Source organism: Myotis nattereri, assembly GCF_964212035.1.
Source record: "Myotis nattereri genome assembly, chromosome: 3".
NCBI lineage: Eukaryota > Metazoa > Chordata > Mammalia > Chiroptera > Vespertilionidae > Myotis > Myotis nattereri.
The window spans coordinates 124,934,248-124,950,608 of record NC_138077.1 but is presented as its reverse complement, the minus strand read 5'-3'; the positions used below and the strand labels follow the sequence as shown (position 1 = coordinate 124,950,608).

The window sequence follows — 16,361 nt, the reverse complement described above, 5'->3', positions numbered from 1 at the left end:
GAGAGAGATAGAAACATCGATGATAAGAGAGAATCATTGGTCGGCTGCCTCCTGCATGCCCCCATTGGGGATTGAGCCCACAGCCTGGGCATGTGCCCTGACGGGAAATTGAACTGTGACTCCTGGTTCATAGGTTGATGCTCAACCACTGAGCCACGCCAATCGGGCATGGTGTGATATATTTAAATTTGTCCCTGTCTATTCACTTGTTCTAGGGAATAGCTATGTCTTCAGCTTCTATCAGAAATCAGATGCTGTCAGAAATTGGCTGCCCAGGGTTATGCAAAATGTTGTCTTCTTGTAGAAAATAAAATTTTGGAAAAGCTGTGAAGAAAAAGATCATCTTGCACTGACCTGTGTTGTTTTTTTTTAATATGAGAGAAAAGGGCCTCTTTTCTAACTGCCATCTAGATGTGTCCAACGGTAAAAAAAGCCCATGAAATGGTAGCTTCGCAGTGAGCGGCCCTCAGGCTCCCCAGCACATGTGTGTGTGCTTGCACCCTGCCAAAGCAGACTCGGGTTCTCTCCTGGCCACTTTTCCAGAAAACCTAGGGGCAAGAGGCCAAATAACTTCTACTGAGTCCTCAGGGAAGGAAGTGAACTTTCTCTCGTGTTTCTAATTCGGTGATGGCTTGTGCTGCCATTAGTCCTATAGAATCTCAACAGTGCTTGCCCCTCCTACCTCAGGAAGGAAGTTGCCACTTCCTCAGCAAGATTCGCTTCCCATGAGCTCGGATCAGGCCACAGCTGAGGCTGGCTCCGGCTTTGGCAGAGTTGCAAATAGGTTAAATGTAGAGGGGATTTCTAGTTCTCCTCTGCTTCTGCCAACTTCCTTTTCTGGCAAAATCTGAATAAACAAAAACACTGGGCAGGTGGCTTGTTGCTCCCCATGGTGCTTCACAAAGCTAAGTTCTTTATGTGATCCAAGAGGTGGATGGCTTGTGATTTTCTTTCCTCAGCATTACACAGTTAATACCCTGAACTTTCATTTCTGAAAAGACGTGCGCCTGAAGCAGAACTACAAATTAAACTTGGACATCACATCTCCGTCTTTCTCAGCCTTTGTAGCCCAGCCTAAGTGACCACAGGATCTGCTGTTGGAATGGCATGGGTTTCCATTTAAGATGTTAATTAGAAGGAGCAGCAAACACTTTTCTCAGAGGAAGTGTGCTATAGTAAAAAGGTACATTTTACTATGACCTAAATTCCCTTCACCAACCACTTTCTAGATTTATCTCCAACCAAGGAGCTGGCCTTGATACCTCGCTTTCATGCCCTGACCTTTGATGTACTTGTTTAACTCTAATAAAGTAATAAAGCTTAGATGCGGATATATACATATAGTTTTTTAAGGCTTGTAGGTTTTGGAGCCAGAAGACTTAGAGTGGATTATGTCAGCTCCATAATTCATTTACCAGTTGTGAAATGTAGATAGGTTACTAAATTTCTCTGATTCTATTTATTCATCCATAAGATGGGTGTAAGTATTAAGTATTACATAGAGTAACTTGTAAAAGTTAAGTGAGAAACTAAATAAAGAATGTAGTCCTGGCACATGTCCAGTAAATGTTACTTTCCAAAATACGTATTGCTAACTAGTAAAGCAAGTGATCCTCAAACTTAATCCCAGAGTGGCAGAAATAAGATGCAAAAATGCCTTCTCTCTTCACTATGGGGTGTCCTAAAAGCCACAGAGTTGGGTATAACCATGGAAACTTGCTTGGGGTTAAATTAGGTTAAAAGTTAGAATCTGCTAATGAATCTTGATCTGTAGATTAGGAGTCCATAACTAGTTGAAGATAAAGATATAAATCAGGGATAAAGTTTTGAGGCCAAGGCATAATAATGATTGCCTCTCAATTATGATTTATATCTTGCTTTTTTTCCCCCCCACTCAACAATTATTTTCTAGGTAATTAAATATTTTCTACAATGTAATTTTTAATGATTACATATTAAGAGTATGCTCTAAACAAAAGCTATGGCAGCTAATTTAAAAAAAATTTTTTAAATTAAATTAGCCTGGCTGGTATGGCTCAATGGTTGAACGTCAGCCTATAAACCAGGAGGTCATGATTCGATTCCCCGGTCAGGGCACATGCCCTGGTTGCAGGCTTGACACCCAGTAGAAAATATACATGCAGGAGGCAGCTGATCAATGATTCTCTCTCATCATTAATGTTTCTCTCTTTCTCTCTCTCTCTCTCTCTCTCTCTCTCTCTCTCTCTCTCTCTCTCTCTCCCTCTCTTTCCCTTCCTCACTGAAATCAATAAAAAGATTTTTTTTTTAAGTAAATTAACCTAAGAAATGGAAAACTTTTTTATATTTTCTTTGGCCAAGTCCTTGACCAATTTTTTTAATGCTTATTGTTTGTAAAAATTTTATGGGCAAGTTATATTTCCTTTAAGATACATCTGTGTGTATTTAGTTTATTGTATTATGCAAATCCTCCATATCTTTACCTTTTTAAATGTACTGGCTTTATTCAGTTTTGAAACAGAAATATCAAAGCTCCCCACTATAATTTTATTTTTAGCAATTTCTCCTTTCATTTCAAATAGTTCAGGCTTTATATACTTAGCTACTGTCTTACTGCTTAAAAGTTTATGACTGCTGTATCTTTTTTGTAAATGTTGCTCATTATTCAATTTAGTGCTGTTAGACTCTACTCTGCCTTGTCTAGTGTTAATATAAACTGGTATTTTCCCCAAAAATGTGCCTAGCATATCTTATCTCTTGATTTTCAGCCTTTATCACTTTTGTTAGAGTTTTGTTTGTTATCTACCTTAGTTAGTCCACTCACATTTCATAGAATGGCTGATAGACTTGGTTTTATTGCTTCCATGTCATTCTATTATTTATTATAGTTTACTTTCTCTTCTTCCATTCTTTATTTTTGGTGGTTTTATCACATAGCTCTTCATTCCTTTTTTCCCTCTTTATTAGTTTGGGAACTTTACTTTTCTGTGCCCTTGATGATTGTCTTCTGTAGCCTGGTGTTTACCATTAGAAGCATACTTTGTTTTACTATTATTTGAAAAAGGATGCCTGTTTTTCCGATCAAAACACTGTATTTCCCTACATGTATAACTTCCATAGCTATGCTCATTGTGTTAGCTGTCCCCCCTGAGCCTCTCTAAATGCTCTTATTGTGACTACTTGTTGTCCCCCTTGCCCAGCAGCGGTATTTCATAGGAGCCCCTTGGGTCAATATTATTCTCTCTGGCTTCTCGATTCCCTTTGGTGCACTGTGATTTTTGTCATCTCACTGCGGTTCAGGTCTGGCTGTTAGAGCGCCCTAAATGGCTGTGATTCCATAAGTGATGAAAGGCTGGGTTCCCTATTCATGGGAGACTATGGGATAGAAGTGGCAGCAGCTGCCTGTCTTCCTGCTCCCAGGTTCCCTTAGGCCAGCGGTTCTCAACCTGTGGGTGTGACCCCTTTGCAGGTCAAACGACCCTTTCATAGGGGTCGCCTAAGACCATCAGAAAACACATATATAGTGGTTCTCAACCTTCCTAATGCCGCGACCCTTTAATACAGTTCCTCATGTTGTGGTGACCCCAACCGTAAAATTATTTTCGTTGCTACTTCATAACTGTAATTTTGCTACGGTTATGAATCGTAATGTAAATATCTGATATGCAGGATGTATTTTCATTGTTACAAATTGAACATAATGAAAGCATAGTGATTAATCACAAAAACAATATGTAATTATATATGTGTTTTCCAATGGTCTTAGGAAACCCCTGTGAAAGGGTCGTTCGACCCCCAAAGGGGTCACACCCACAGGTTGAGAACCGCTGCCTTAGGCAATCTCAGCTTCAGGAACAGGGAGCACCAGCCGGCTCTTTAGCCCCTCCTTGACTAATAAAGTCCACTTAGGAGAAGCCAGTGTCAGCCAGACTCCCAGGGTTCACAGACCTTCGCCAGTCTTCATCCCAGAATCCCCAGTGCTGGTGTACAGGCCTTGCTTGGTTCCTAGAAAGCTCCCATGAACTCTCCCCTCAGCACCCCACTCCCCAGCCCAAGACCTTCCTCACTACCAGCTGCTCTGCTTGCCTTGGCAGCTTTGTGCCTCTCAGAGAGTCAGAGGGATTGGATTTGCTAGTGGAGGGAAAGCATAGTATATTCAGCTCTCCCAGTCCTAGAACCCCTCTCCAGTGTTCTTAATAGAGAGATTTCAAATTCACTTAGTTATTGATCTTTAGAGAGAGAGGAAGGGAAAGGGACAGAGAGACAGAAACATTGAAGAGAGAGGAACATGGATCAGTAGCCTCCTGCATATCCGCCACTGGCATTTGAGCCTGCAGCCTGGGCATGTGCCCTGACTAGAAATGGTGATCCCTGATTCCACGCTCAACCACTGAGCCACACCAGCCAGGCTGTCATAGTCTTAATAAAATGGCTTTAGTATGATTTTATATAAGCAAATAAAAGTGAAGTAAAGGCCCATCTTGCTAGATTGCAGTTGCCCTAACAGAACAGAATGGTCACAGGATCTTTTTAAAATCAGCCATGGCAAAAGTTGGGGGAAGGAAGATGAATTTTCTTGTGCTTTCCCCTTAGCAGTTAAAAATGAGCACTTAAAGAAATAGCCCCTGTCTAGAGGAAAGCTGTTATTTGTACATCACATCTTCCACTGTGTCCGTTTCCTGGGGGCGGGAGTCGGGGTGGAGCTGCGGGGAGCTCCTCCCACCCACCTCCTCCCTGAGGAAGCCAGCGGGCACCAGAATGGGGCAGTGGAGGGCGGTCCAGGACCAGGCTCCCAGGTAATCTGTCCTGGGCCCCGTAGACCTACTGCTGCAGCCTGCCCTGCTCTCTGGCAAGTGAAAGCAGGCCCCAGGGCAGAGAGCCACCTGCTCGCTGGCAGAGTGTCTGCAGCTTGTGATTCAGAGGACTAAGTCACTCCCTGACACGGACTTAGTGTCAGGGAGTGACTTCCTGATTGCTGACGCCCTCAGCAAGGTATGTAGGGACTGCTCAGTTCATCCCCAGGGCGGCACCCACCTGTGGCAAGTCTGTCCTGTCACTTACGTGGTAGAGGACACTGGTGAGCATAGCGGCTGTGGAACAGAACAGGCGTGCTGACGCTGACTTTGGTGCCTCTGTTCGAGGCATCAGAGCCCCTCCGCAATTGAATCTTTGCTTCCTGGGCATTCCATCGGAAGGTACTCAGGGACAGTGCTAAGGCTGTGTACGGCTGTGTAAGCCAGGGAGGCGGGCTCGGTAGGAGAGAAAGCTTCCTGCCCTGTCCTTGACCCCTGAGCGCTGAGGAATAGTAAGGAGCCGCCACACTGGGCTGGCGCCAAAAGAGAAGGCCCAGCCAAGTGTCTCTTCAGACCCTTGTGTTTTCAGGCTCTCACTCTGGCCTCCCTCTCTCCCTCATCCAGAATAACTTCCTAGAGCAAAATGCAGGCCATCCTGTTCAGCAGTCTTTACATCTCCCCTATGGAATGCATGCCTTTTCAGTAATAGCCCAAATTTATTCTCCGAAGTCCCTATCCCCCAGGCGATAGCCAGAATGTTTAACCAGCAGTCTGGCATAGGCAGTGACCATTGGATGTGAAAGCTGGTCAAACCAGAACAGGACAGCAACCACCAAGCCAGACCCCTGGGGGGAAGGGCAGAGGGGACTCTAAGTGTGAGGTCCCAGCATCCTGGAGGAGGGAGGAGGAGTGACAAAGGGAGGGTCCCTGAGCATGTCATTTACCAGCCTGTGGAAGTCATCCAGCGTTTTAACAAGTCTGCTACACAGGGCTGAACATGAGCTTTCCCTATTCCCTGGCCACCAGGGACATTGTTTTTCAGTGGGCTCCTCCCCCAGACAGTTCTGAAAATCCCCATGCATCCGTTCAGGTATACTTAAGTGTCTCTAGACCCTGCCAATTTGGTGTCCGGTGACAGATGGTGACTCTCTTAAAGCTTCATGGTTAGGATAGGTCGGGGGTGAGTCATACGAAGCAGAGGTCCTGGCCAGCGACTACCCACACTTACTGCCCATCACTGCTGATGACTGTTGCTGTCCCAGTTCCCTCCCACTTTCCACAACCGCTCTTTCAGAGAGAGGGCTCCTGGGATCAGAGCCGCTGGGCTCGTGTGTGTAGGGAGTGTGTGCTGGGTGGAGCTGGCCCCGCATGGCTTCTGAGCGCTCTGCACCACTGCTCCCTCAGAGGCCCTGCCAGGTGTCTGCTTCATGGTGTTTTTTTCTCATGGCCGTTTTGGTGCTCTTCAACCTGACTTCTGCAGGGGGGAGACAGGAGGGAGCCCACTTAATCAGAGATGTTGGTATGTCAGACCCCAACATTGTCCAAGGTTTACTGTCATCCCCAGAAGGCTCCCAAGCCCTGGGAAAGTAAGGATGTTGCTGACCATCTGTTCTAATGTCCCTGGTCCCCACCGGGATGGGAGCAAAGGAATCCAAGGCAGCTGTTCAAAAGAAAGATGCTGAACGTGAAACGGGGCTTGAAAAAGGGCAAGTTGTAGGAGAATGTGTGGACTGTGTCTCCCTGTTTGTTTTGCTGTTTCGGTTGTTCTCCACCATTTCTTGATGACATCAGCCCATGAAGTGGAGGTAGGCAGCTGCCGCCAGCTGTGGCATTGGCCACAAAGTGTTGAGTGTGTGGTGGTTGGAGAGAGACTTCTGGGCCTAGGAGGTGTGAGCACAGCGGGAGAGGAGATACTCATTGTTTCATCAGAGGCAGCTGCTCATTCCTGATTTTTTAACACCAAAAGCGAAAATTCATCCTGGACAGTTTTTAAAAGAGGCCAGTAAATCAGCATATTGCACAGGCCTAAAGGTAAAAAACAAACAAACAAACAAAAAAAAAAATTAGGCTTGCAGCTTCCGGTCTGTACTCTGGAAGCTGCTTTCAGTGTTGAGTGTTGCCCCTTCGGTGCCATAACCTTGACTCTGGATCTGCTGTGTTCATTGCTCTGGAAATGGTGAATCTGTGATGGTGACAGACACCTAAAATGATGCTGTCCCCAAACCTGGAAGCCCACAAAGTCAAGAACATGTCAGATCAGCACTAGCCGGTTTGGCTCAGGGGATAGAGCATCGGCCTGTGGACTGAATGGTCCCAGGTTCGATTCCAGTCAAGGGCACATGCCCAGGTTGCAGGCTTGATCCCCAGTAGATGGTGTGCAGGAGGCAGCCGATCAGTGATTCTTTCTTATCACTGGTGTTTTATCTCTCTCTCCCTCTCCCTTCCTCTCTGAAATTAAAACACACACACACACACACACACACACACACACAAAACATGTCAGATAAAACAAGGTAGTGTGGGTGACTGCTCCGTACTAACCACATGCACTGCTGCCATTCATCATCTAACAAGGGAGACAAAGCAAAACCAAATGGTATATAGTCATTTCGCAAGTCTCCAGAAGCGAAGGTGTCCTGGAAGGGGAAAAATAGCACAAAGCAGCCTGATCTTCTCAGAAAGTTTGTCAGCACTATTCCCTGGGCAGGTGATAAATATATGGCCAACATTAGCTGGTCCAGCAGCCCCCAGTAATAGCAATCCCTGGTAACTAATGATAGCCATGCGGGTCTGGCCTGCTGCTGTGGTTTTGGTGACCTGCAGTCCTGAGCTCGGTGCAAAAGCTTGACATTTGGTGGCACATCTGGCACTTTGCCTGGGCTCTTGTTCCCACCATCCTGGAGAAGAGCCAGGTGTCATTCTGATGTAATGTTTGGGTCCTGAGTTCTGCCCAGTTCCAAGAAGGGCTTGGTGACCGAGTGCAGTGTTGCGGACATCCAGTGCGATGTGCTGGTGTGTCTGGACGCCCGCCTCTCAGAGCCTTTGTTATACAACGCTTCACAACCAACCCCGGGGACTCATGGCCAGCTCTGCACCCAGCCCTCAGGACGGGGAGGGAGAATGTGTGAGTGCCGTGGGAGGACAGCCGGCACCTGTCTCCTGTTGTATAACTGTCCGCCTTCCCTGAACAGTGGTCTGGACCAGCAGGTAGAGATCACTCACCATGCCCAGAACCTCTAAAGAACAGGTAGCAGAGGGTAGGAAGACGGGATCCTTGGCCTTCATTAACAGTGAGGCATCTTAGAGGGACATTAGAAGGTATGAAGGCACTTCCCTCCCTACTCTGGTCTTGTAGCTGCACCCAAAGTACACCTGGTGGGTAAATATTTACCTTCGTTGTGTTGTTTTGTTTTAATATTCACCCACTGCAAAAGAAAACATACTGACAATAATTATAAAATAATAATGATGAAGGTTCAGCCTGAACCTCTTGGATTAAGTGCTCTTTCTCACTGAGGGTGCAATCAGGAGCAAGGGAGTGATGACAGCATGGCCCACCCTCACCTCCCTGATGAGAACTCCTGGGGTCTGGACAGCTGGCCCTGGGGTCCTGGGCCAGTGCTTGTTCGGAACCACCGCCTACATGTGTATCTCTTCACAAAGGAAGTCTGCTTGTGGAATGGGAACCCCTGCCGGCTGCCCACGATTTCAGGCTCCTGTGAAGCCACAGTTCTCTGGGACTCATTAAAATGCTTTGATTTCCTTCACTCCAATGGCCCGGAATATGAAAGAAAGAGGCCATCACGTGGTGGGCTTTTTTTTTTTTTTTTTAATTGAACATCTTTTCATGCAGAAAACAACGGAATGGCCTAGAAATCTGACAACAGTGGATAAGCGTTAGGGCAACCACATAATTTATTCTTCAAACCAGGACCCTTGAGAGTGAGAGAAGGCTTTGTTAATAATGACGCTGGACAAGAATGGACACCAATGTGTGGTACATACATATGCATCTGCCTCCTCTCGTCTCTGCTAGCAATGATGAAACACATTGATTATTAACTTCAGGTGGGATTTGGGGAAGAGGTGGGAGTTGCTCATCACTCTGCCCTAATGTCACAGAGGAATGAACGGTCAGCTCCTCACCGGCACCCCCACGTTGGGAACATCCAGTGTCTCACACTCAAGGCTTGCAGAGTTGAGCAGAGATGGGGTGTGTGAGGGGAGAGGAAGCTGCCATCCCTCCCACTCCTGGGTTCTCTGGCCTTCCTCTCCCCGCACATTTAGTTATTGACAGAATTTTCAGAGATCTAGTTTGCACACTAGGCATTCTTCTATGGCATAAAATAATGTCAAAATTAAAAGTAGTAAGATCTTTCTATGTAAGCATTTTTTAAATCAACTTAGGCTACTGGATTCAAGGAAGAAAAAAGGCATGCACATTGAGAGCTACTTTTAGAGGAAGATCTTATAAGTTTAGGTTTTATAAAATCTGTTATTGCTAAATGGGGTGGGGTGGGGGGGGTATATAATTTCATGTGTCCCTATTTCAGTTTGCTTCTTTAAACATTACTAGGCACATAAAGTATGATAAAACTGGTCTACTTGGAAAATGTTTGTCATAGTAGGTGACCTGACTGTGGCAAGGCTGTAACGGCAACTCCACCCAAGGGTCTCGCCAGAGAGAAGTGCAGTGTGGATTGCAGATGGCATGGAAAGCTGTCGACGTGGTTATGGGTCAGAAAAGAAGTCTGCTTACCTCCCATGCAACAGGCAGAACATGTGGCCTGGCAGGTCACCGAAAGCTGAAGTCCTACCATCAAAGATTCATTATATTGGTGGCTCACAGAATTAGGGGTTCCTCAAAGCCCCTATCAAGTATAGTTGTCTTAGGAAAGTTTAACACCTTAAAAACCATCCTCTTCATGCCCAGCCAGTGTGGCTCAGTGGTTGAGTGGCCACCTAAGAACCAGGAGGTCATGGTTTGATTCCCAGTCAGGGCACATGCCCAGGTTGTGGGCTTGATCCCCAGTATGAGGTGCCTAGGAGGCAGCCGATCAATGATTCTCTCTCAACATTGATGTTTCTATCTGTCTCTCCCTGTCCCTTCCTCTCTGAAATCAATAAAAACATATTTTTTTTAAAAATCTGCCTCTTCAGCCAGCTGTAAGGAGGCACTCAAGGCTGGATAAATAAAGTGCATCTTATGGAAAGGCCAGGGTTACTCGACAGCTTATGGTAGCATTTCCACACTAACGTGAGCATAAATACATTATGGAGCAGAACATGTCAGCTACACAGAGATCCATAGGAGACTTTACAGGTGCTCCAGTTCCTGGAGCATCTTCAAGCTGAGCCTCACACCCCTGTGTGTTAACTACTTCTGTACCTGGAGGTCTGGCTTCTAACTCTCCTATTCCATTCATTTCTCTTCCCTTGAGGTAGTGCCACACTGTTTTAATTGTATCTCAAAAATGCTTTAATACTTTCCTTTTCAAAGTGGCTTTATATTCATTCAAATAAACATTAAAGTCATTTTCTCAATAAGTCCCACTGGGATTTTTATTATCATGTGTTAAACATCAATTAATTTGGCAAAAGATTTACATTTTTTATGATTTAGTCTCCCCATGAACATTGCATTTTCTGATTTCATTAAAACTTTTTTTTTAATTCTTCCTCACCTGAGGATTTTTTCCCCATTGATTTTTAGAGAGAATGGAAGGGCGGGGGGGAGGCAGAGAGAAAGAAACATCGATGTGAGAGAGACACATCGATTGGTTGTCTCCCGCACGTGCCCTAACTGGGGCCGGGGATCGAGCCTGCAACTGAGGTATGTGCCCTTGACCGGAATCGAACCCATGACTCTTCAGTCCAAGGGCCGACACTCTAACCATTAAGCCAAACCTTCCAGGGCCATTCAAACTTACTTTATATTTCTAAGTTTTATCTTTTTTTTTTCTAAACATCATACACATTTCTTATTAATGTTATGTCTAGGTGTGTTTTTGTTGTGACTGTCTTGTCTCATATTTTCAGTGTGATCCACTGAGACAGTGGGCTCTTATTTGTGACATGGAAGGGTAAGTCCATCTGAGAAATTATACTCTTTCCAAATATGGAGAGTAAACACCAAAGATGGAGTTTGCATGTAAAAGCCTGTAGATTGATGAGGATAATGGTATCTTCCTGTAAAGTTGTTGTGAGATTAAAAGAATTAAATGCTTTTAATTGATTTAGTTAAATGCTTAGAACAGTGTCTGGAATACAATTTAAGGGTTACTCTTACTTTCATCATCATTATCATTATTTTTTAGTAGTAATAGTCTATATATATAAAAGCCTAAGCGACCAAACGACCAGTCAACCGGTCACTATGATGCACACTGACCACCAGGGGGCAGATGCTCAATGCAGGAGCTGCCCCCTGGTGGTCAGTGCGCTCCCACAGATGGAGCACCACTCAGCCAGAAGCCTGGCTCACGGTCACCAGCTGTGGCAGCAGGAGCCTCTCTCCCGCCTCCACGGCAGCGCTACCGAGCAGCAGTGGCACAGCAGGGCTGGGATGAGTGGGAGCGGTGTGGCACCCGGCCTGGCTCAGGCTCCTCCCTAGCCACCTGCTGCTTTGCACACTGCTATATCCCCTGAGGGGTCCCAGATTGCTAGAGGGTGCAGGCCAGGCTGAGGGACCCCACCCGTGCATGAATCCATGCACCGGACTTCTAGTATAATTATAACAATGCCAGATTTGGCACTGCCCCCATCAGATGAGGAATCATCCCTGCTGGGTGGTTTCCCCACCCTCAGAAAGGGAAGAGAGCAGGGACACTCTATCCCTTAGCGCTTCCCAAGCAAAGCCAGGTGTCCACATCTCCCCCATAACTTTCAATATATAGGGCACCTCCTCACACAGGACTCTGCTGGGCCCTTCCTGGACAGGAAGCTGTGCCCCCCTACCCCAACCCCTGGCAATTGAGCCCAGCTCCTAAGTCTAAACCAGATTGAGGTGTGTTGCTCAGGAGGCAGCTCTGTGCTTCAGATGCGTAAGCAGTGAAGACCTGAAACATTGTAGGAAATATTATTTATTTGGACCCTCCTCCTTCCCCCAGCAGGTTGTTTGTCTAATGAGTCTCAGAGCTCATAAGCATTTCTAGGCCATCTAGTCATCCATGTACGTGCAGTTGGGTAATCTGTGTATTTTCCTTGGACTCTAATGCCAGCTCCTAAAGCTTATAGAAGTGTGATCAGCTTTAATGACCAGTTTATGCATGGTAATACTCTGATGCAAGCCAATATGGGATTCTGGAGGGACTATACTAGTAAATTAAAGCTGCTAATTGCACTTCCTCACTGCTATTGACCATCCAGCTGCTTTCACCTGCAGCTCAGAAGTGACATGTTCTGTCATTAGCACTGTGGCATCCATCCCCAGCTGGCCCCCTGATGTGTACTGGCACATTTTATAGCCCAAATAAATGCGACAGAACTGTTACACAAACGCTTAGGCCTCATTACTCCTCATCTTTTTCGGTCTCATTGAGGTAACATTTTGATATTTCCTGCCCTTTGTGAACTGAATATTTTTCTCTTGCCTCTTCTGTAATCGCTCTGGGCTAATCCCTTAACAGTGGTTCTCAACCTCCTAATGCCGCAACCCTTTAATACAGTTCCTCATGTTGTGGTGACCCCCAGTTCATTGTTATAAATTGAACATAATTAAAGCATAGTGATTAATCACAAAAACAATATGTAATTATATAAGTGTTTTCCAGTGGTCTTAGGCGACCCCTGTGAAGGGTCGTTCAACGCCCAAAGGGGTCGCGACCCACAGGTTGAGAACCGCTTCCTTATAACCTTGGATTATAACTTTCAACCTTCTTCTGCTGGGCCTAATTTAAGTCATTTGATTTTGCTTACCATGGGTGAACATTATTGTTACAGTAAATGGTCCTGTCACTCTGTTTATTGCCTTGCCTTTATCGTTTCCATGTTTCCACTAGGAGCTCACCACCAAGCTCTTCATGGTCACGTATGACCTAGGACAGTGATGGCGAACCTTTTGAGCTCAGCGTGTCAGCATTTTGAAAAACCCTAACTTAACTCTGGTGCCGTGTCACATATAGAAATTTTTTGATATTTGCAACCATAGTAAAACAAAGACTTATATTTTTGATATTTATTTTATATATTTAAATGCCATTTAACAAAAATCAACCAAAAAAATGAGTTCGCCATCACTGACCTAGGATCTAGAACTAGATGTCTGGCACAGTCCTAAACTATGCTATGGGGCAACTCAGTCTCTCCTACTGCCCATCATCACTGATGCCCGTGCCGAGGACTGAGACAGGCACACAGATGGTGACAATACAAGGCCAAACCAGTGTCGAATGGGTGATGTGTAGTAAGTGTTTTCAGGAGACAGAGAGGGGACCCAGAGAAGCTTCAGCCACTGGCCCAAAGGGTGGGTGGGCTTTTGCTCAATGGATACTGAGTGGGTCTTCCCTGGTACAGTAGCTCCTGGTGGAGCAAAGACACTGAAGATACAAGGCCCATGGCAGTCAGTGAAAAGTTAGTGCACAGAGGGCGGGCGGCCACCAGAGGACCAACTATACTATCAGACCACAGAGCCGGGGGAGGTGAAAAGATATTAATCTGTATGCCCTCTTAACATCATTAACATTAAGATCTGAATTCTCCTCCCACCCACCCTCCACCAGCCATAAAAGTGTCATATCTGAATGTAACTTTAAAAAATCTACTTCTGCCAAACTAGACTATAAATTTGAAGGATTGTTTTTATTTAAAGTTCCTTAAAAGTTGAGCTTGGATCACCCCTCATCTTCATTCTGCAACTTTCTTTGGAGCCTTTCATTTGGAGCTGATTGGGACGAGGTCACCATATCATAGCTGCATTTCCTGCAAGAGAGCACCTATCCCCCAAAGGCTCCATCCTTTACTGTTGGACTCTGAGAAACAAATACTATGTTAAAACTATGTTAATGGGGCCCTAGTTTGGCTCAGTGGATAGAGTGTGGGCCCATGGACTGAAGGGTCCCGGGTTTGATTCCAGTCAAGGACATGTACCTCTGTTGCAAGCTCAGTCCCCGGCCCTGGTTGGGACACGTGTGGGAAACAACCAATTGATGTGTCTCTCTCACATCTGTGTTTCTTTCTCTCTGCCTCTCCCCCTCCCTTCCACTCTTTCTAAAAATCAATTAAAAAGTCTTCAAAGTTAACTAGTAAAAGCAAGTTATGATTTCAAATTAAAATATTGTGTGTTTGTATACATACGCACACATGCACACACACATTTTAAAAGAGAGATGGATGTTGGGCAGACCCAGATTGCATGTGTGGTTACCTCAAATTTTAATCAGTATGCTATTGTACCCCTTCACCAGAGTGTGTGATTACTATAGCTGTGTTACGGTGACATGGGTTTGGGGACTGTAGAGGAGCAGCATTTTGGAGATGGCACTGTTCAGCTTCAAATCTTTGTTCCTCTGTGGATTGACTTCTGAGCCTTCCTTCCTCACCAAAAAAATGCGGGTAGTGATTCTTATCATATCTACACCCGTCGTTCTTGATCTTACTATTGATGAGCCCCATTTTGTATGTCACCCAAGTAATTCTCTGGCCCACTCCCCTCTATACTCTATCACCTCCTTAGTTCAAGCCAGATTATCTCTCATCTGCACTCTTGCTGGGCTCTTGCCTTCACACTGAGATAAAATGATTTTTAACCACAAATCTAAGTCCATCTTCTGTTTTAACATTTAAAAATTTTCCTCAGAATGAGTCGGCATCCATGGCCTGGCCCTAGCTTACCTTTTACTCTCTCCTCTACCTCACCCCATCCACACTTACTGCCAGTGCTGTCTTTGACATTCTCCATAAGCTCAAATGCATCAGGTGCCTCACACCAGCTGCTCTGTGGGGGCCATTCCCTCTATCTGGAATGTGCTTCCTGCCCCTCCTCTGGCTCCCACTGTACTCCTGAGCCCTTGCTTAGGACCCATCTCCTCAGGGAAGTCTCCCTAACTCCCTCAGGCTGAGTCCCAGCTCCTACTCCAACATTCCTCTAGTCCTGCGTGCTGCCCTCTGCCAGCACCCACGAGCTCATAGGGCCGCTATCTCCGTCCTCGTCTACCTCTGCTCCTAAATGCAGAGCTTCTGAGGGAGGAATCACGTCTTCACATTAACCGAAGTGCTGTGTCCAGTATGGTAGGTGTTCATTGCCTATCTACCCAAAGATCAGGGGCTGTGGCTGCCCTCCCAGGCCTCCTAGAGGGTTTGATGGCTCTTTCACCCAACACATGTTTATTTGTTGGCTGCTGTAGGCGACCAGCCTTTCACTTATAAGAAAGATCCCTGCCCTGTCTCTCTATCTGCACTGCACAGCCATGAGTTCGCCAGTACATCCAGCTTGGCTCCAGTATGCAGGGAATGCACAGAGGCAAATCTGGTGACTGCCCTTTACCCCACAGTGTGGTGGCCAGCAGAGAAGGGCCCTGTGATGGCAAACATTTGCATTTAAATGTTAGAAATATTCTTTCTGACCCTTCACAGCTATGGAATCCCCTGGTTCCTGATCTGTCTGTTCTTTGCCTTCAGGTCCACATTGGCCAACTGTATTCGACTGACAAGCTTATCATTGAGAATCAGGAGAAGCCCAAGACCTAAAGACCAGCACCATCAGCAACCGTGGACCACCTCCAGCACTCACTCTGTGCTTGCGATTGGGACTCCCAATGGACCACGAGTGGCTTCTTGCATCAGCTTAAAATAATAACCTCTTGCTCAGCCTGCCCTGTAGGAACTGATACAGTAAATTGAGTGAGGTTTCCATTCTCCTGCAACCTTAGTGGAAAGGGTGGCTGTCTCTCCTTGGTTCAGTGTTAGAATGAAGAGCTGGTGCTCACTTAGAATAATGCTGTGTGTTATTGTGTCTCCTCTCTACCCCACCCCTCTTTAGTAGCTCATCGCCACTTGTACAGAGCATCTCCAGACTTTGTTTCTTAGTCCTCAACAATAAACAGGATTGTCTCCCTAAGCCTGCTACCCAGATACACTCATCCTGATTAATGCATTTGCGTTTCCTGCTGCTGCAGGTCCTGCACAGGGCGGTGGGAGTGCCAGGAGGGAGGCTCCAACCCTCAGCTGAGTCCTCCCTTTGTGGAAGCAAGCCCAGGCACCAGGAGAGATTTGGGGGACAGCAGGGAGGAGAGCAGGGCCTGGGGGCAGAAGGTGCACCCTGCAGTTGATCCCTAGGCCCAACACAACCACAGGGATGGCAGGCAGGTGGATACACACCTAGAGACAAGGCACTCCACCCCTGGCAGCTCAGCGGTCTGAGGATCAGCACCGCCTGGGAGCAGAAGCTCAAGCCACACCCCAAACCTTCTGAATCAGAATGGTCAGTCTAACACTGGAGGTAACTGCAGGGCCTCTGAAGTTCAAGGAGTGCTGCTGTCAGCACTGCTTCCAAAGCCGCCCCCAGCTCACCTGCTGAGTCTGAACCTCCTGGAGATTTGGAGCGTTTTTGAAATTTCTGAGTACTTCCCTCCCCTTGGGTTCTACTTAGTA

The 16,361-nt window shown here is 46.2% G+C and overlaps 1 protein-coding gene across 2 annotated transcripts in view; it reads left to right on the top strand.

Annotated features, from left to right (window-relative positions):
* The window catches only part of LYRM4 (LYR motif containing 4), a 132,105-nt gene extending 116,277 nt beyond the window's left edge, over nt 1-15,828 (top strand). For both annotated transcript variants that reach the window (XM_081086228.1, XM_081086227.1), the window contains one exon: nt 15,390-15,828. In XM_081086228.1, the coding sequence (XP_080942354.1) occupies nt 15,390-15,458 (69 nt within the window). In that variant the 3' untranslated portion in view covers nt 15,459-15,828. The remainder of the gene's footprint in view (nt 1-15,389) is intronic.
* Nucleotides 15,829-16,361: the final 533 nt, after the last annotated feature.